This window comes from Danaus plexippus, chromosome 17 (assembly GCF_018135715.1).
Source record: "Danaus plexippus chromosome 17, MEX_DaPlex, whole genome shotgun sequence".
In the NCBI taxonomy this organism is placed as follows: Eukaryota; Metazoa; Arthropoda; class Insecta; order Lepidoptera; family Nymphalidae; genus Danaus; species Danaus plexippus.
The window spans coordinates 1,954,650-1,975,512 of NC_083548.1; the positions used below are offsets into that span (position 1 = coordinate 1,954,650).

General features: G+C 35.1%; 2 protein-coding genes across 4 annotated transcripts; one reads left to right on the forward strand and one right to left on the reverse strand.

The window, feature by feature from the left end:
- Positions 1–26: 26 nt before the first annotated feature.
- Positions 27–7,461, forward strand: LOC116771528 (katanin-interacting protein-like). 3 transcript variants are annotated; one of them, XM_032663403.2, is made up of 16 exons: positions 27–114; positions 183–376; positions 574–675; positions 784–884; positions 955–1,140; positions 1,231–1,568; positions 2,194–2,388; positions 2,834–2,971; positions 3,097–3,364; positions 3,437–3,664; positions 4,095–4,260; positions 4,760–4,944; positions 5,294–5,453; positions 6,086–6,179; positions 6,252–6,367; positions 6,733–7,461. In XM_032663403.2, the coding sequence occupies exons 2-16, from the start codon at positions 303–305 to the stop codon at positions 6,821–6,823; spliced, it is 2,442 nt and encodes an 813-aa protein (XP_032519294.2). In that variant the 5' UTR covers positions 27–114; positions 183–302; the 3' UTR covers positions 6,824–7,461. The 3 variants fall into 3 exon arrangements, with proteins under 3 accessions (XP_032519294.2, XP_061379360.1, XP_061379361.1); XM_061523376.1 differs by having other exon boundaries at positions 27–376; XM_061523377.1 differs by having other exon boundaries at positions 56–376; positions 4,095–4,245.
- A 695-nt stretch (positions 7,462–8,156) lies between these two features.
- Positions 8,157–20,184, reverse strand: LOC116771450 (DNA-directed RNA polymerase, mitochondrial). Its single transcript, XM_061523178.1, has 24 exons — positions 19,931–20,184; positions 19,714–19,824; positions 19,096–19,636; positions 18,740–18,874; positions 18,233–18,407; positions 17,309–17,419; positions 17,067–17,228; positions 16,258–16,587; positions 15,643–15,783; positions 15,400–15,518; positions 15,023–15,197; positions 14,715–14,833; positions 14,170–14,388; positions 13,714–13,863; positions 13,336–13,524; positions 12,729–12,938; positions 12,105–12,259; positions 11,497–11,648; positions 10,538–10,697; positions 10,277–10,406; positions 10,017–10,121; positions 9,765–9,936; positions 9,179–9,270; positions 8,157–8,942 (listed from the first exon to the last, which is right to left on the reverse strand). The coding sequence occupies exons 1-24, from the start codon at positions 20,076–20,078 to the stop codon at positions 8,816–8,818; spliced, it is 4,128 nt and encodes a 1,375-aa protein (XP_061379162.1). The 5' UTR covers positions 20,079–20,184; the 3' UTR covers positions 8,157–8,815.
- Between the last annotated feature and the right edge of the window lie 679 nt (positions 20,185–20,863).

Here is a 20,863-nt window from a genome sequence, read left to right on the forward strand (position 1 = left end):
TAAGAAACAAATCGTAGCCATGACAACCAAGGTCAAACAAACAAATATGTTTCAAAAGTCGCAAGTGATAATGCTTATTAAATATAACAAAAAAGTGCAATACTTTGCTTCTTTGTAAGTTTTTAGATGTAAAACACTTAACAATAAAATATTTTACATTTATTACTTCGTATATTCTAAAGGGGTTTATAGAAATCCATTTCAATGGATTAAAATGATAGCCAAAGTAATTATTTATTTACAAGTTCAATAACCAGCGCAACGTTATATCCTAAAATAAAATATACTCAGATGGCTCTAAAATGTCTCACCAACATGAGTTGGAGTGTTCAGAAAAGGACTTGGCAATTCCTTATTGGCTTGAAGACGTAACAAAGTGAGTGTTTTCAGTTTAATTAAGATAGGATTGCATTACAATTTCAGTTTAATTTAAAAAAATAGTGCAATGTATCAAAAATTTGATGCTACTTAAGATAAAATTAAATCGTCGAAAGTACTAGAAGAAGGCGAAACAGTAACGCATTTTTAAATAAACAAGCCCAGATTGTTTGAACATCTTACTTTTTGTTTCAGAGAAATGAAAGAGACTCATATAAGCAGCAGTAGTCGAGATACTTCAAAAAGTTATGAAATACCAAACAATATATTAATAGGTTCAAAATTTGATAACCAGGGGTAATAAAGTATTTATTACTTCTCAGTCATAAAAAAAAAATGTTTTATCACATCAACGCTTCAACCAATAATAATATAAATTTTCAAAACATTTTTTATTATTTTCAGTTTAAACCGTAGAACATCGTTGGACGCAACAATGGATATTTTAAAGTCCCAGAAGCCAGTCGCATATTCTGCTGGTACACTACGGGATAGCAAAAATAATGGTACATTAAGATTTGATATCAGGAAATTTAAATAAAATTATTATTAATATTATGTACGAATTTCTGTTAGGTCATTTTCAAAATAGACGAAAACCGGCTGTGAACCACGACATCGATTGGGGGGATGGATCGAACGGCGTCTCCAATGACTTCCTCTCAGAACTGCTCCCACATTACGTGACACCGAGACATCATCACAAATCTATGGGGAACTACGGCTTCGATGACGACTTCCATGACGTCATCACTGGCTCACGTGAGAATATTTCAACCTAAGATGTTCTAATTAACGTCTTATACTTCGCAGATATTTGTGTCACATTAACAAAGCAAACATTTCTCTCAGGTTTTCAAGAGAATAAAAGGAACAGAGGCAATGTTGAACTTCAAAAACACAGCAAAGGAAACATTCACAAAGAGACGACCTCATATTCAAGTCAGAATGTCCATAGTAAAGCTTTTGCCAATAAACACAAAGCAAAGAAAGCTGCGAGTGACTCAGCTTCAGTTTCCAATCAAAATACTCAGAAGGAAAAGGTAAAAAGCGAATTTGTGATTCCCTCGCTTCCAAAGGGCAGATTGTTGGAAATCAAAATATATTCTAATTGGGGCGATAAATATTTTGTCGGTCTCAATGGAGTGGAGTTGTTTGACGCCAACGGCCTGCCGGTGGGCGTTGAAAAGGTGAGTATATCGAGAACACGTACAAACATTTCATTGGGATTGACAAACAAAACGCAGAACATAATTAAATTTTTATTCGTTTTCTATAAAAAAACTACTGAATGGCTTAAGTGTCGTAAACATAATGAAAACTTTAAATATTCCAACCAGGTGCAATTTTTTCTGCTACCGATACATCATATCTTTTGTCATCTATTATCTGCACAACAGTTCTGAAACGTGTTTACGTACTCGATGATGTTCCGTCTTAATTTCATTTTATATAAATTTTCCATCACGTACTTGTGCACATAAATAGTTATATAATTTACTATTAATATCAATAGATTTCTTGTTTTGTTCTTATTAAAATATTCTTTTTTCAAATTAATATATTAAGAAAAGCATAAAAAAAATGTTCTTTGTATATTTTCTAATTGAAATATTATTCTAACATTTCTTTAATCTTAGGAATATAATTGGACGAATTTACTCTTCTTAGAGTCAAGATATATATTTATAGACCAGTAGATTTGATTTTAATAACCAATACTTATTATAGGTAGTGTCATAGTACGCACAGTAGATATTTCTGTTCCATACAAACAGTTTTTCATGAATTGATAGGCTGTTCATATTTGCCAAGGTGTGGACGGATTCCGTCACTGGCGATCATCGCGGGGCCTCCCGTGTAGTGGACACCGTCTCCAATTTGGTAGACGGCGTGGTTCGTACCAGGGATGACAAGCACACGTGGTGCGGCTCAGTTCCTAGAGGGACGCCGCTAGCGATCAGCATACTACTCGATACTACTACGACACTGGCGCTGCTGAGAATATGGGTACGATTTAAGCTTAGATTTTCAACTTTTTTATTGCATGTCTCGGGAATAGAACTCTTTGAAGTCCTTTATTTTATGAACTTTGCATATACATTGCTAAATTTTAAGGCGAAATTGTAGGTTGTGAAAAGTAAAGAATCTTTTCGACTATGATAGACTTCTGCTACACCTTAACCTTTGATAAGTTTTTGTAGTGACCTATTTTACAAAAAAATCCAAGGAAACATAGGTTCTCACAATATATAACAATTTAACAAATAATAAAAATGAATAAGAAGATTTTATAACTTTTTATTCAAATTGAGTGAATTACATATTTGCAAAACAAAACTAAATTTAATTCAGTCAATATAATATATAGAATACACAGAAAATAATGAAGTCGAAACGACGTAAGCGCAGACAAATGATAGTTATAACTTCAATATCTTGTTTGTGTTCACAGAACTATAACAAGTCCCGTATATACTCCACGCGTGGTGTTCGCGTGGTTCAAATTAAACTGGACGATCAAGTCGTCTTCCACGGGGAGATAGCTAGGGCATGTGGAGAGTTGAAAGGACCTCTGTCATCATTCGGAGATGTACGTAAAATTTTTAGTCTAGTTTGTGTATTATTATAATAAACATGTTGTCGGCTGGTAGACACAATAAGCAATGAGTATGTAAAGAAATTAAATTAAATTATCACCTGTTTGTCGACTTCCAGACAATTCTCTTCACGAAGGATTCAAGTATTCTCGAAGCAATACTTGCGAACGACAAAAACTTCCAAGCTCTATTAAAAGACAACGAACCACTCAAAGAAAGTAACGTGGTCGAGAAACGTCCGCCGACCGCTGATGGTAACAAGAACAGCGTCAGTTCGCCGAAATCCGGAGAAATAGACTTAGAAGGAGAGATCAAAATTGTGGCGAAAAGAATCAAATTAACTCTAATGACTAACTGGGGACACAGCAACCTGATCGGGCTAGCTGGTCAGTATACTATATGAAGCAAAAAAAACATTGTCATGTAATGGAAGTTTAGCTTGAAGTAAAATATTACAGGAATAGAAATTCTTTGCAACGAAAACGCGATCAGGGTCCATCGAGCTTACGCGTACATGTCGTACAGCGACGAGGACGAATGTGTCGGGAACTACATGGACTGCTCGAACCTGTTCAATGGGAAGAATATAACAACCAACTCGGAGGACATGTGGTGCGCGAGCTTCACGCCCGGCACACAGTGCTGCCACGTGGTGATGGAATTACAGGAACCCACGGAAATAACGGGTACGTGCATATACTACAGGCCCTACACGCCACGTACACGTAACCATAGTTAGTTTCATATGCAATCAAATTTCGTTGGATTCTCGTGAAAATTTATTCTTAATAACACAATTACCTCATAAAAACATAGATCTTCCTTAGACATTTTCATTAAAAAATAATATTTGTAATGTTTTAATATTTTCGCAACAGGACCGTGGTTTAAATGAATCTAATAATTTCCGGATAACTACGCGTTATTTCATTATTTTAAAGTACACACTCCCGATGTTCCGGTTACTTTGTAGCAACTATGATCACGGGCAGGCGAGATGGAAATATTAGTTACATTCTAATGTATACTCGCGAAAGTCTTAGATCTCGTTAGGTCCTTTGTTGTTTATTGAAGTGCAATCATCCAATCAGCGTCTTCCTCGTATCATATCCCCAGGAATCCGGGTGTGGAACTACAATTCCTCTCTACAGATGTCGTACTGCGGCGTGCGACACTTGTCCCTGGCGGTGGGTTCTCTCGTCAGGCGAGTGTTGCTAAGACGCGCGCCCGGCGACGGAGCTTACGACCACGTGCAATGCGTCGACTTGTACGGACCGGATGGGTTGCCTTACATTTGCTTTGTTGATCATATTATAATGTATTTAATGGACTACAATCAAAACGACGCAAACATAGCAGTGTAAATTCTAAAGAACTGGGTTTTGTAGACTAAGTTCTTCTTTATCCAAAACTTTCTACTTCGTCCCTTTCCTCCTACGAGTACAATAATTCTTAAAGTGTCTGTCTACTGTAACTACCGTTAGTTTAGGTTTTATAACAAAATAAATATAGCCTCCAATCTAAAAGACCTCCCCATGGGTAGTGGTTAGCGGCACTCATTAATCTTATTGAATTATGAACCTACGTTCAAGTCTTTCATGTAACTCGTGGACTATATTAACGTGGACATGTCGCCTTGACGTACTAAATATGTTATACACTTTTACGGATAACTGCAGTTTGAGCTAACAGATTTTGAAAAATATTTATTTGTGACAATAAAATTTGTTCGAATTAGTTTTTAATTGGAATTCATCAAGAATAAACTTGCAATTTTTTAGTGTGAACGAGGCGTCCTCTAACCCGTCTATATCCTGGTTGTATGGCAACCTCGAGCCGGCAGCTCCCACGGGTTTCGTTCTACAGATCAGTATATTCTCAACATGGGGTGACCCCTACTATGTTGGACTGACCGGGGTGGAGTTGTATGACCCCGACGGAAATATGATTGACGTGACGGAATCCAGTAAGCTTGAAATGTTATAAATCATTACTGACTAAGAAATGGTTCTAAATAATGTACCGCTTAGTATTCGATGTCTTTTCAATAAACATTCCAGTTCATTAAAAAAGTTTTAAATAAGCATCTTTAGCACCAAAAAGTTTTTGTTTCGTTTAGTGTTGCCATTCAAAAGTCGATGATCTAGTGTATTTAAAATAAAATAAATTTTTACGATACGTAATAATAAAAACGACCTATTCATTGCCGTTCCTTAGTACAGGCGTATGAATGTAAACTATCTCCATTCTAAAATATAATAACTAACTATCGACTAACCGATGCTGTCAATTACCATCTGTCATCGTAATGTCAGATGTGTGCGCTCAGCCCGCGAGTGTCAATATTCTGAAATGTATGAGTGGGTCCTGTCGCGACGTCCGTACGCCGGCTCGACTCGTCGACGGACACAACGCGCGAGCCTCGCAAGCCCATCACTCGTGGCTCGCACCGATTCTGCCACACACACTCAACAGGTAAACAATGAAACATACCAGACTATATAAGTAAGTTATATAAATTATCTGTGACGGTTTTTGTATATTGTCTATGTTTTGATCTAGAAAAATTAAAACGCAAAATCAAATTGAGAAGTACGCTTTTATTTAAAACCGGCTGCCATACGCGACTCTGTCTGCGTGAAAGAAATAAATCGAAAATCTTTTAAACGCCGCATGCGCCCCGACTCCAGCTCGCGCATGATAACGTTTAATTTCGGGATTGGGATGAAAATTAGCCTAAGCCTATTACTCCTTATTACATCAACTACCTGCCAGTAAAAGTCCTGTCAAAATCGGTCTATCCATATCAGAGATTAGCCGGAACAGACAGATAGACACACAAAAAATATATATCTTGGTGTGTGTACCATATATATATATATATTCATATGCATGTAGTAAAAAACGGTTATTTCAATATTACAAATAGACACTTAATTTTATTTATGTTTAGATGAAAATTTAAGATTACCTACATACATATTTTTATGTCCTTTTATACTTACAGCAGTAGAAATTATATATATGGTTTTCAAACTTAAAACGAACCATTCTGTTATCATTTTTAAGGAGTTAACGCAGATTTAATATTGCATATGCTTTTACAGAGTTTTTTTCGTATTCGACGTCCCCATCACTGTATATGGAATGAAGATTTGGAACTACGGAAAGACGCCCGCGAGAGGTGTTAAGGAATTCGGCGTATGTTAACATATTTTTACAATACATACATTGACATTGAGAATAAAGTTCATTTAATCGTATATTTTGCAGGTCCTGATGGATGATTTGCTCATATATACAGGTTCTTTGGAAATGTCCCAAGGCGAAGAGTTGAAAGCGCAGTGGATATGCTTCCGCGACGTGGACGTTGAGAACCTGTCGCCCAGGTAAGGCTATTATACACTTGATTATATGATTCGACCTGACAGTTACTATGTTCAGCCAGTAATTTATGACTATGAGAGAACGTGGACGTCTGAAAAACCAAAAAAAAAAAAAACAAAATAAAAAACTGATTTGACATCGTAAAAAAACTATTTTTTATTTTTATTTAAAGCACTCGCTCCTGCACGCGCAGAATAAACTCGCCCTTAATTGTTTCAATGCTTTAAAAACACAAACCAAAATCTAAACCAGCATACTGAGGTAGTTTTGTTACTTCTCTACCGGCCGTAACCTAATATTTCAATGGAAAAAGCTTTGCGTCTGTCGTTTAGAGTCCTCTTATAAAAATGTAATGTTCCATGCCTAGTTCGAGCGCATCTCGCAGCACCACGAGTTGTGCCGGCGCCGACCCCGGCGGAAGGCCGCACACCTCCGTCAGACAACAGGATAGACAATAATATATTTATATAATATAGAATTATTTAATACATTTTCTAACAGCTGACTACCCCTTTAGACAATGTCTTAATATTGACAAGGCTGTACGTAGTTAGGTTAATATTCTCTTTTCCCCTAATATTAAAAAAATAAAATAAAAAGGGTTAAAATATTTTTATAACAAAACATAAGTTAACGACTATTTTGTATTTTAACTTATTTTATTTAAAAAACAAAAAGGTTTTGTCTAATTTAATTTTTTGTTTCGTACTTGTCGTATTTCACACTGTCGTAATTAACGAAAAGTAATAATAATATTATAAACTAGCCTTAATCATTGTACGTATAACCAACGGTGTAGCGTTTACGATAGTTTGGTTAAAATTCAAGAGATCGTAGGTCCTGTCATGAATTTAAAGCAAGTTGTAGATTGCACTCAAGCCAAATATACAACAATTTTCCCGCTGTTTTGCATCTGTTACTTGTTATTTGATTGTTAGACTTGAATTGTAAGTTTAAAGCCCAAGTACTTTATTACTTTGTGTAAAATATATTCGTCGAGTAGATGTTCTTTGTAAAATGATTGATGTGTTTATGCTGTGTGAAGTGTCCCATGTCGAATGCAATTTTTAACCAAATATATGCGTTTTAGAATATATATATATTTTTATTACCCGTCCCTCCGTTTATAGCTAAATAAACAGCTCCTCTTTGAAGTCGTTCCCTTTAATATTTCCTACAATCTACATCTGATAAGGATCATTTATTATTACTTCTACAGAATTTACTAAGTGTTCGACGTATAGTTTCAGACTTGATTTTTAATGTTCAGTCTTACTTCCAGTAATGTCTTACAAGATGGCTAAAGCCAGTATAATGTTGCCATTACAAAATTACGACGGTTCAGTATTATAATTAATTATAATCAGTCATAAAAATAATTCTAAGGATTACAGTATATTATAATTAGTACGGCACAGATGGCGCCACTTGTAACAACAGGCCTCATGCTTGTTTAATCCGGTACTGGATATATTATATACTTCTGCCGATATCCTTTTCTGGGTCTCTTTAGATTTGGGGAATAAAAAAATCACAAGGGCCAGAAAAAAGATCGAGGGGACTGCGGCAAGATTAAGGTAATGTATTTGAAGAAACTCATGCACAAATCAAGGCTGTATGAGAGGGATCGGTATTATCATAGTGCAAAAACAGATCCAAAAAATTAAAAAAAAAAATTACCCTATGGTATAAAATTTTCTATAAGTACAGCTGTTTCAGTATTGAGACAGAACTTCTGCTAGCAATGTTAAATTGGTGTATTCGATTTGGGAAATAATAAATTAAATGAAATAAAACAAAACAAAAATTATATATTTATCACAATCTATTTCATTTCGAACAATCTGACTAAACTTTTGTACTACACTTGCTGAGGAAGAATGGTTTGCAAATGGAAATATAACCTGTTATGTATTAATTCGTTAAGAACAATAAATATAAGCCTATAACCACCGTGTTTAGTTATAGCTGCAACGAAATCTACCAGTATGAGAGGTAACTGGGTTCAAAGGCCTTTTGTATACCTTTTAACATTTGCAATTTATTTACTATATTAACAAGCGAATAATCTGTGTAGTAACCGTGCCTTAAACTCAAGCCCTTTCGTTTAATGCCACACAAAGTTTGTATATGTATGATCGGTTGTGCATCTTGTGTTGACAATTTTTACCGCAAATAATTTTGTTTCCAATTATTACATACAAAAGTACTAACTAATTAAGTCTTTAGTGAATATATTTTTGTATAGAAAAATTCATCAGCAGGCCTACCTAGATCAATCTACTACAAATCAGTCTGTCTCCAAGTCGTCTTGTCCCAGGGTCATTCGGAACATTATTTTCTTAAGCATAGTAGTGAACTCGCTCTCTAAGGCTGGTCGTGGACAGTATTTTCGGTAAAGTTCAACCCTAATCATATATAAATGTTCCTCGGAACGTGTTATATTTATTTCAACTGAAAAAGTAAACTGATTTCAGAACGCTGTTGATGTCGAAGTCGCCTTTTTCCGGTACCCTTCTCAGCAGAGCGTTGACTCGCTTCTTGTTCGCCGCACCCACGTTGCTAGCTTCAATTTCACTGGAAAAAAATATTAATACTTTTTACTTATATATAATATAGAGTTTTACAAATGGCAGGTGAATTACATCTAAGACTTTCGCTAGTAACATACGTTTTTTCGGATTTCTACAAAATTTTTATCTGTTTCGATAAAATAATAAGAGTACAAGTAAATCCGAACAAAAAAAAATTATTTAAAGTGAGTAATTTTTGCGATTTCGTCCTTCGCTCGTGACATGCTGACAATACATTACCTTTCAGGGTAGCTATATCGCTTCACAAGGAAATCTGATAAATCTTCCAAGATCGGTTGTGAATGAAGAGCGACAAACTGCTCTCGACATATCTGAAAACAAAGTATTGGAAAATAAGTAATCTCCATATAATTATATTTCTATTATATTATATGGAACGAAATATGTTCAGAGTTAGAAGAAATAGTCACGGAATGCTATGACGATATTTTTACGAGTATCCAGAGACTCCGGCCACGCGGTGTAAGCCACGTCTGGTACGACGTGTACATGGATCGGCGATGGAAGGAAGTGTTTGGACCTGGCTGAGAGCGGTCATCATGTCCAGCTAGAAATTCTAAATTAATCTAATACATAGTGATGCATCGCAGCAAGCGTGTCGTGTTAAACGCGATTACTTCAATTTGGTCGTCTTATAACAAGAGCGAATAATTTGGTAGCGGATATTTAATAACGCGGTTCATTAGTGAATTCCCTGTTTACATTTAACAAACAGAGTTTGCTGGAACTGGCTGTAACGCCAAGTGTATCACAGCAGATTCCACAAATGGCTATTAGTACTCAAGTAACTGAACATGTAAGTGACCTTGTTCATGTCGTCCACCGTGTCCGGGTGCGTCCAGAAGCAATCGTGGACGGACACGAACGTCAGGCCCCTCGCGCCGCAGCGGAGCGCCGTCAGCATCATGTGAGACCCGTCCAGGGAGTGGATGAAGTTAGGAGGGAACGCGTTACGCTGCTTCATAGTACACGGCCGCCTGGTGATATATCAAAAACAATTATATGCACACCGATACTAATAGATCAGTTTAAACAGACGCGTGTAGTATGTACGTACTGCTGTGTGTCCTGAGCGGGCGGTCGCCTGTAATACGGCTGCAGCACGGGCAGGCCGAGAGGCGTCACCCACTCCACACTCTCACCGCACACGCCTGAGATCATCCTGTATATATTATATACAAATCAGTTATATAATTTGGTCACTCTCTAATTCCTACAGATTACAACAAAATCACGTATTAAAATACTTAAAAAGATATTTATAATAATATTTGTTCTAAACTGAATTATCCTAGTCCTGATATATATAGTACTGACTTGGCGCAGTCTGTGAACCAGTCTTGTATGAGCTTGGTGGAGGCGAACATCTCCCTCAGCGAGTCGAAGGTGCGAGCTGTTAGATACTGCGAGCAAGGCCACACGTGCTCTTTGGGGAACTCGTCAATATCTGAAACAAAAAATTTGGTCATGTATAAAAATACATACACTGTCTTCATAATGTAAGGGTTGACAGATATAAAAAATTCTGAAGCACTTTTTATAAGATTTAATTGAATCATAATCAACGAGATGTCCAACCTTTAAGTTGCTTCGCTATCTGCAGCCTCGCACCGAACCTGGTGACTCCATACACGGTGGTCATGACCGTCTGCTTGATGACCTTCCTCCTCACGAACCCCTCCAAAACCATAGCAGCCGTCACACCCTTCGCCGCGTCGCGGACCCGCATCGTCTCCACCTAGGAATATTTATTTAAATTAAAAAATATTTTGAAGAACAAGTTAATAAACGAGACCCCAGACTTTTCAAATACAACTAATGTATTCGGATTGCAGCGCGTTTTTTATTGTTTTAATGTTACGATATCTTCATATCGGCTGTCCGTGATACATCACACACGCTTGACCGAAGTAATTTTTATTTAAACTAGTCAATAATGCTTTGCTATCAAGCCACCGCTTTTAACTTCCGATCTTTTATTCTGAATTTCAATAATCAGTACAAATAAATATGATCGAAGTGTGTTTAAAATAACAAAATAACCGCGTTTTAAGTAATATTTATATGTACATTTAAATACGCGGTATGTACACAAAAATAAATTTTGTTTTAGAATTTCTGAATGTCTGTCTGTTTCGTTTTGGACAATCTCTGAAACAACTGTACCGATTACGATGGGGCTCTCACTGGCGAATAGGTGACGTAATCAACAGCAACCTGGGCTCTTTTTATTTTAGCCGTTATATTTATTTCATGAACAGAGCCGCGGTCGTCGTTAACAATGAATATATAAAGTAGCCAATCCTTCTGTCCTACTAATATTATAAATTCGACAGTTTGCGAGTATAGTACGGATGTTTGTCGCTCTTCTACGGGAAAACTGCTAAACTGATTTTGATAAAATTTTCAAACAATATAATTTTGACATCCGTCAGACTATTGATTCCGATGATGATCGATTAAACCATCCGATATTATAATTTCTAAATTTGTGCTAGCGAAGTCGGGGGCAAGTATATGTATTCCGTCATACAGACCAGTGCGGCCACCTCGCTGTAGACGTCCTGCGGCCTGTCCGCGGGCGCCAGGTTGACGGCCGCCGCGCCCGCCGCGTCCCCGCCCAGGGCCGCGTAGTGCTGCAGACCGTTACACGACCCGTCCTGATGCACGGGGAACCCGCACTCGTACTCTGTACGATATTCAACGTTAATCCAACACAATAAGGTGTAATATCAAAACAAAATAATAAGATAAAGAATAACTCGAAGACGACATCTTAAGGTCGCAGGTTCGGTCTTGTTAGTGTTGTTGAACTTTTCATTCTGTGTATGAATTTTTTATTTGAATTTTAATTCAGGCATTGGTTTGACATGTTTAATATTGAAAACGTAACTCTATTATAATGAAGGTCAGTCTGCATGTAAATAGTCCGTTATCATACAGATATTTATCTTAGACTAGTTTCTTTAAGCAGCTTCAAAGATTAATAAATATAGTGAAATATTTGTTTGTGAAAAATATGCAATATAGAGTCGAAACAATTCGTTGCTTTAGAATTTAGTTACTAGGTACCTTTTGTTTAGAGTTCATTTTAGGTTAAAACTAGGTCTCCATAGACTATAGAGCCTTATATATTTTACACTACCTTCTGGATTGGGTGATCGTACAGCGTTAGCAATTTCCATACAACAAGCTAATGTCTGCCACGGCTCCTCGGACATCTTCCACCAGCCTTCACCGTCTAGAGGGTTGTCCGCTGAATCTAATATTTTGTCCATAATACTATTAGCGTATTGTAATCTGTAAGAAAAATAAAAAATATTACTAATAGCATCATGAAGAACAGGACATTGTCAACACGTATTGAATGTCACTTCTCTTCTGATCGCTGTCAGTACTGAACATTGACCATATCCTCAAGCAGTATGTGATTAATCAATTAATTTGTCTTTCAAACTTTATTCGGATTACATAAAATCTTTAACATAAGCTTGTAAATACATATAATCGTTCTGAAAAATGTTTAATTATTAAACTGAATATCCACAAGAGATGTTTGGTCTCCGCAGACGGCTGAAGAGAGTGATGCAGAAGATATTTGTTTCATATAAATAGGAATAATCTGCTTTCATTCATAAAGTATGACTGGGATAGAATTGATCACCGTGGTTGTGATTACTGTCTTGTAGGCACATTGTTTTCTTATTCTTCCAGAAGTGCCTAAAACAAAGTTGTTAGTATGACTGCCATATTAAATAAGTATCTGTACCTTTCTTCCACGGTGCTCCTCTTCTTGGTGCCGGTGAGGTTGACAGCGTGTATCTTGAGCCAGTCGAGTCCGCGCGCTCCGAGCGGCCGGACGCCTGCCAGCCGCAGGAGGGCGCGCGCTGCGTCCGGACCCAGCGCCGACACGTGCGGACCCACCGCGTACACACGACCGCGGAAGTCCATGTTGTGAGGCAACCAGAATGTTACGTTCCTTTGAAAGAATAAGCTTCAATTAACATTTGAGACTTATAAGTTATTGAAATAAAAATGATATCGTTTCAGCCATCCATTCAAGACATTAATTCCTTAACATTTACGTACAATCCACCTGTTCAAGGAAATACATGATTAGTTTGCATAGACATGAGAATGGCGTAAAGTTATAATTTTGATACTAAAATAATATATTACAATAAAATATTATGACATTTAATTTACACTGAGTTAAAAAGAATAAAAAAAAATGTAATATTTATATATGTTTAAGTAAATAGTTACTTATAAATAGTACTGTAAATATATGAACGGTGTTATTTATTAATTATATAATTGCAAAGAAAAACAAAAAAATAACATCAATATTGTACTAAAAATTGAACCTCGTGTACCTGTAGTGATTGGCCAGTGACAGTTTGTAAAGCGCGTCGCACCACAGGGAGTGCATGTCTGCCTTAGCCCTGTTGATGGCCACTCGTCTCCTTAACGCTTCCCCGCCAGTCTTTCCTTCCATTTTCCACTGAGACGCGTCCAACGAGGACGCAGGAGGCGGTATATCCAGCTTTTTGTCACCGCCCGATCTGAAGTATTAGTAGTAGTAGTAATATTATATACGAGTCGTTTTTACCGACGGACTCGCTGGTAAGATTTTAACGTCGTTTTGTTTGAAATGCCTTAGCAATGTATCGGACTGGCTTAATAAGATGGAGGAAAAAAGTAAGCATAGATTTCATATACATGTTTATGGTAAATTAATATTTCTATCAAACCTGAAGACTTTGAGTTGTAAATCAAGTATTCTCTGGTTAATAACCCAGGGCACGTCTCCCAGCTGGTTCAATCCGTCAAGTACTGGGTACATGGTCGCCGGCGGAGCCTCTTCCAATCTTTTCGTTAGACCCATCACATAGAACGGCATCCTGAAACATTAAATACTTTATTAAAAAACCGTCATTCACATTTCTATGTTGTTTCAAATTATTCCTATATATATATATATATATATATATATATATATATATATATATATGTAAAATTTTATACTGTAGAAAATCAACAGTCATAATGATTAGTTATGGTGGAATATACTATGTTTCAAGCTTTTCATAAAGGCTATTGGATTAAATAAGTAATTATGGGTTTATGTTTTTAAGTAGTAAATATGAAAGTCCCATAATGTTTGGTATATTGTTGCATCGACTCTGCTTGATTGTTTGTCGCAGTACCGTATAAGTGATGTAGTAGTGAGGAGACAAGCTCCTGAGGCGGTGGCGCTGTGCCAAGGAGCGGGCGGCGAGCGGGCGGGCACGAGCGACGAGCGGAGGCGGAGGCGGGGCCGGGCCGCCGCGGACCAGAGGCGGGATAGGGTCGGGTGAGGCTTCAGCTCGAGACGGACCAAGCGACCCCACGGACGGTGGACCTTGTACACCGCTGGCAACTTCTTACTGGAATGACAATTATAATATATGACAATAAGTTGAACGCTTAACACATTCGACTAAATAAAATTTTTGTTACTAGAAAATTTTATCGGATATTTTTTATTGTTATAAAGTATTGACTATCCGGTCAAACACTAACCAGTGTACACTTAAAATTTGACCGAGCCATGTAAGATTTGTACGATATAACTGATATACAAACAAATATATAGCATAATATGGAAATTTAATTTTCAAATAATTATTAATATTCATATAAAATTGAAGAAAGCATTTAGAATCCAGTATTATAGTAGAGCTATGCTAAGTGAAGTGGGTTCATAACTTACACTTGGGCGTTAGGCTTGAACATGTTCACATCAACCTTGACATCATTAATGATAATGTTATATAGAAACTTTCCTATACTTTGTCTCATTTCCATCGACCACGGGGCTGCCTCGACGTCCTGGAACGAATCAAGATACCTTCGATCAGAGATTATGACAAAACAAGTTGCATATCAAATAAGATGAACATAAACCCATCCCTCAAAGGGACTAATCATAGAAGGTTCAAGTTATTTATGGTAACTAATAAAAATTCTTATAAAACTAGAAATAATTAAACGCAAAAATAATATTAACTACAATCTAACCAAACTAGCGCCATCTCTGTTCTGATGTACCAACAACTGCCAAGCCTGTCTACTGTTGTATGGTGTGTCTGTTCCGTCCAAGGAATGCCTCTCCAGGTACCACTTGCAATATTTGTCATACACTTGCTCGATCTTCTTCAGAACACCGTTCCGACGATACTGTTCTATCTGATATCTAAAACAAAGTCATACCTGTTATATTTTCTGTAGGATGTGAGTAGGCCGGATATTCAATGAGAATAAATACAAATGTACTATATTGATTATATAAGGAAACAGTGATAAGATTTTCAGTTTTAAAATGTTACAAAACTATACATATATGTCCTATTAATATAAGTTACAGTATCAGTATAGGACAGTATACATTTGCTTACTTTTGATAGACCTGTGTCCCCAGATCTCTCTGCAGTAACTTCAAGGTGGGACTGTAAGATTCACTTCCGTCGACTAGTTTGATGATTTCATTCATCATTAATTCTACAAACTCGTCAACCTGGAATAAATAATATATGTACTTAGGTAGACATAACTGACACTACACTCTGATATATCAGCTGGAGGCTGTTCGTTTGATACATAATAACTTCTAAACTAATGTTTCCTCACTCAGTACTCACTTCTAAAACCTTCAGATACGGATAGAGCGTAACGGGGGCGTGGGAGGCGCCGCTGCGAGCCCGCAGAGTGGCAAGATGGCGGGTTAGAGCTTCACGGAGGGAGCTACGCCACTCGGCCTCCGACGAAGATAGCTTCTCGCGCTATAGATTTTGACAAATTTAAGATCACTATTGTATATAGTTTGCCAGTGTCTTCGTTCCCTGGTATACTCATTTTAAAGGTATTTAAGGCAAAAATTAATACGAATGTTATCACTTAGTATATCGTGGGTGCAATCTAATTTTGTTTATCAAGACCATAATTTAAAAAAACACCTTGACTAATTTGGTAAAAAAAATTGTATTAAAAAAAATATATTCGAAAATTTGAAAATGAAAATTAGTTGCCTTATATGATAAAATGCAGTGTTTGGTTTACGTCACACTATTTACGTATATATACGACTATTATTTAATGGGTAATAACTATTGCTCTAAATAATGTAACACTGGCATGTTAGATTTGTTTAATGAAAAACAAAACTGCTGAGTATTTCAAAATCTAAAAACCTCCAATACAAACTTATTATAATAATAAACAGTAACATTCCATATAATGACTAATATATAACTCACATATAATAGAACCTCCTTGGAAGCTTCGTCTTTTAAAGAAATGTTGTGTACTTCGACCTCTCCATTAATTTCCATATCTAATTGTTCCCTGCCCTTCTCTCTCAGCTGTTCCAAGGTCATCAAACCTTTAGCCGGCGAGGTGAACAGCCCCGATCTATTGTTAACTTTATCTAGTTTCAAATCTTCAAGTAACGGACACTCGTGGTCCAGTATCGGAGGTGTGTAGTGTGGTTCAAAACCCGGCTGCAGCCTCCTCACCGCTCTGAGAACTACCTCACGCTGGTCATACAAGAATTGACTTTGATCCAACAAATCGTTTAACGTCATGCCCTGCAAAATTATATTATATTGGTATATGTTAAATATTTACTTAATAAAATATATGAATGTTATCATATTAAAAGAAATTCTGTTAAATATCAATTATATTTTGAATTTTAGGTTTTCATGCATGATTTTATATTAGAAAATTGCAAATAAACGATGTTGTAGACACTACTGAAGATAACTTATTCTAGATTTTTTTTTTATAAATGACCTTTATCTTCTAAGATTGTCTTGCGTATTGCACACCTTACAAAATACGGGAAAACTTAATTTGTTCAAAATTACCCGTGATCGCTTTTAAATGATTGAAGCTGACATAAATATAATTTCTTATAGATGACTTGAATAACTATTTCTCATGCCACATTTTGTATCTGTGGTCTAACACGCGTTTATTACACCCAACTTTTTAATCAGAGCTCCTTTGTTCGCCCTATGTCACTTAATATAGAGAAGACATCGAATTTAAAATTAATATTCACCTTGTCTTTTATTTCTTTGTGAAAATTATTTAATATTGCTGACTTGTCTGCCAGATGACTTCTCTCCACACATTCAAACACAGCTGCGTAGGTCTGCGCGTTTGGTTCTATCTGGTCTTCTGACATAAATGATAATAGTTCTTTTGTATTTTCTATGTTACCCTGAAAAAAGGTGGTTTTTCACATAAATACTTATTTAACACATGCTGGGTAACTGTATATGAAAATTATATAAAAATTACCACAGAAGCATATCCATTAAGCAATGTGTTGTAAATTTTAACACTTCTGAGTTTTGGTAGCTCCAGTGATTTAGCATTCCTTTTCCTATAATACTGTAAGACTTGACGGCCCTGGAAGTTGACATTTGAGATATTTATAATATTGCTGTAAATGTTACAAAGCTGTTGAACAATGACGAAATTTAAATTATTTATACTTCCTTGACATTGTGATTTAATTATTTGTGGAAAATGAAAAAATAAAATTTCAGAATAAAAAAAATATATAATTTGACTACATTAGAAGAATATAATATAAAAAAATTCAAACAATAATTAAACTTAAGATGTAAAAAAAATTGGTGACAAAACTTGTAACTAGAGCAGACCTGATAAGATATTTAAAATAAAAAGTAGATCAGGTCAATAACCTCATCTATACTTTTTAAATTCTGATATATTTAACTTAAATGTGTCAACAATCTTTTCTTGAGCATTATAAAATGCAAAGATTTGAAACCAATACATCCAATAATTGATTTAATTTTTTAATTTATTTATTTCATTCTTTATGTGGCCTGTATTACAAATGGAATTGTAATTTGAAAGAGAGGTATTGGGGATAAGAGAGGTTGTTAAGGATGGAGAATAAGCTAGACAGGATTCTGGTTCGACTGCACTTATGGACTGTTAAGCTATTTAAGTACCGGCAATAAGAGAAAACATTATCAGACCTCCAAAGTACATATTTAAAGGAAAATAGTTTATATAAACTTGCAGTGACACAAGCTAAATCTTGTAAGTTGTTTAAAAAAAAATTAAAAAATTGGATCCTCAGACATTTTTCCCATATTATCTAGATTCTAGATTATTTCGTCCTATATTATAAGTTGTACAATAAGTCTTAAGATTAGGCCTCTATACGTTATCTAAGTAATATATCACCTCTGAAATCATATCCAGTGAACACAGTAGTTGCAAGTGTGATGTTAATAATCTCTGCAAAGCATCTTCTTTGACCTGGAGCTCCAATTCTTTCATGTCCTGCTTCATACTCGCTTCTTGAGCCTGCCGACGTTTCTCACGCATCTTCTTCTTCTTTTGTTTTATTGCTTGCTGACTGGTAATAATTTCATTTATAAGTATAACCTATGCTGTCGGAATGCTTTGTTGCTTTAGGAAGGAATCAACCCTATATGGAGAGCTATTTGAAATAATTTTATTAAAGCTTCTATTATAAATTTCAATAAAGAAATGGAGTGTTCATCTTTTTTTTAAACTTAACTTGGATTTAAAAAAAGACTTCAATTTTGTTTTTATTATTCTAAGAGAATAAAATAACAAAATACAATATTTTGGATGGCTTGAAATTAAAATAGAATGTTGCAAGATAGATAGCTTATAAGTTAATATTTCTTAAATAATAATATGAAAATGATATGCTGTACATACGCTTTCTTAATCTTTAGGCTCTTAACTTGTTCAGTGTCACCATCGAAAATAGATTCATCTCTTAGCTCACCGAGGTCAGTGTGAAAAGATGGATCATCTATATCATCTATGGCTGGATGTGCTAAACCTTGCATTCTTGGAAACATAAAAAAATATTCTCTTAGTAAATTAGGAAGCATTTCTCTAAACTTTTTGAATTTACAACAAATAAAGATACAAAATTTGTTCCCTCCTTACAATTTCTTATAATATGCATTAATAATAAATTTATAATATGACCTACATCTCAATTTTTTTTACAATATTGTTACTAATTAAGAAAATATTAATTAATATGATACTAAAAAAATACTCACTGAAACTGTGTTATATGACTAATAAGTTCTTGGTCATAGCGGTCTATTTGCTTGTCGGTAAACAATTCTTTAAAAACAGCATGTGGACTTTTTGGCAGAGAGTTATCTAAGTTTTTCAGTTCAGAGTCAGTTTCAAAATTAAATTCCTGTGTCAAACCTTCATTGATGGCATACCTGAGGTCTTGTAGTTTTTGATCATAAATTGTTGCCTTTCTAAAATTATAGTAACTCTCTTTTACCATATCCATGATCTTTTTTGTTTTCAACCTGTCTTCAATTGTTGATATTTTGTGATTAGTAAATATAAGAGCACACATATCATTTTCTATTTTAATATCGGGACTTGTCTTCTTCAAAATTTTATTTCTGACTGTTCGAAGAAGCTCTTTGTCAACCTCTATGTCCTTCAACTTTTTCGAAGGATTTGTTGTTAATTGATGAAGTTGTCCAAGCGACACCGGACTCGATGCAAGCTTTGATAGATGTGCTGCATTTAACTTATTTATTGAAACCTGCATTTCGGTCATGCTAGTCTCACTTACTGCAACAATGATATTAGAATAGTAATATAAAATTTTCACGAGATTCAATTTGAATATGGATATTGTCAAAACATACCTTGCAGGAGTTCACCGTACTTTTTGTAGCTTTTATGTTTGCTTTTCTTTTTCAAGGATTTCAGAGCGTTAACCGTTCTCGTGGACTGATGCCTTGCCGACAATAGGTTTTCTAGAATTTGTTATATATGTTATGCAACTAGTTAGAGGTTATGTTTAGCGACACATTATACTTATATACATACAATGAATTCACTTATACTTATGTAAAAACATACCTGCAGTTGGTGTTGTGAGAAGAATTTTCTGACAAAAAGAACATTTTATTTTGGGTAAAGATATATTTTTTAAAGAATTTGATGCAGAAATTGTCACACTGTGTAAATTATTTTGGCATAAACTTTTTGCCGATAGTAGTCGATGCATTATTCATTCAATATACATTTCTAGTAAAATACTAAATAATTCACACCAAATCCCATAACTTCGAAAACCACGTGAAGTTGAAGGAACACAAACTTCAAAGTAGGCAATATTTGTTTACTACTCTGTAGACTGTGAAGAATTAATATGAATTACAGAGTATGCACATTTTAATTGTGATTAAAAAATAAGTATATCTTTAAATTGCTTAGATCGAATTAATTATTTTTTTTGCTATAAATAGAAATAATATGCTCGTTGTAGACAATATGACAATATTGGCTCAAATAAGGTAATGAATGAAAGACGTTTTCATTCTATTTCAAAGTCAAATAGTTATTTAATTTAAAATACACAGGTAGGTAGTAGGTACAATCGCAGTAAAACCCACAAAGAAAGTTCAATATCTACTTACTAGCAACGAATTAACAAGAATATTTTATATTTAATAACTTTAATTATACCTGCCCTACCCAGCTCCAATTAAATTGATTATTAATTTAACAATTCAGTAAGTTGTTATTTCATTTTTATGTGCTGAGCAGATTTATATGGTTAACTAAAGCTACCTAAATATGAAATTCTTATATATTCCTATTTTTTTGATCATCGAAATGTTGTAATTTACTGTGGCTTATTGGATAAAACGATTAGTTTTAGATTAAATTTAAGTCTAAATATGATTCAGGAAGAATAAACTCTTCCTATTAACTAAACTAAATTTAATAAATTACATTCCGAAAAATGGTTAATATAAAATAAGTTTAGGAATTGTCTTCTATTGAAGT

Bases quoted from the DNA above. Each gene is read 5' to 3' on its own strand.
- LOC116771528 (XM_061523376.1), top strand. From the start codon at position 303: ATGTCTCACCAACATGAGTTGGAGTGTTCAGAAAAGGACTTGGCAATT. The intron at 885-954 runs GTACATTAAGAT...AATTTCTGTTAG, and splicing joins ACGGGATAGCAAAAATAATG to GTCATTTTCAAAATAGACGA. The intron at 4,261-4,759 runs GTTGCCTTACAT...GCAATTTTTTAG, and splicing joins GACTTGTACGGACCGGATGG to TGTGAACGAGGCGTCCTCTA.
- LOC116771450 (XM_061523178.1), bottom strand. From the start codon at position 20,078: ATGCATCGACTACTATCGGCAAAAAGTTTATGCCAAAATAATTTACAC. The intron at 18,408-18,739 runs GTATGTACAGCA...AATTATTACCAG, and splicing joins AGCCTAAAGATTAAGAAAGC to TCAGCAAGCAATAAAACAAA. The intron at 14,389-14,714 runs GTAAGTTATGAA...TTGTCATTCCAG, and splicing joins TTCAAGCCTAACGCCCAAGT to TAAGAAGTTGCCAGCGGTGT.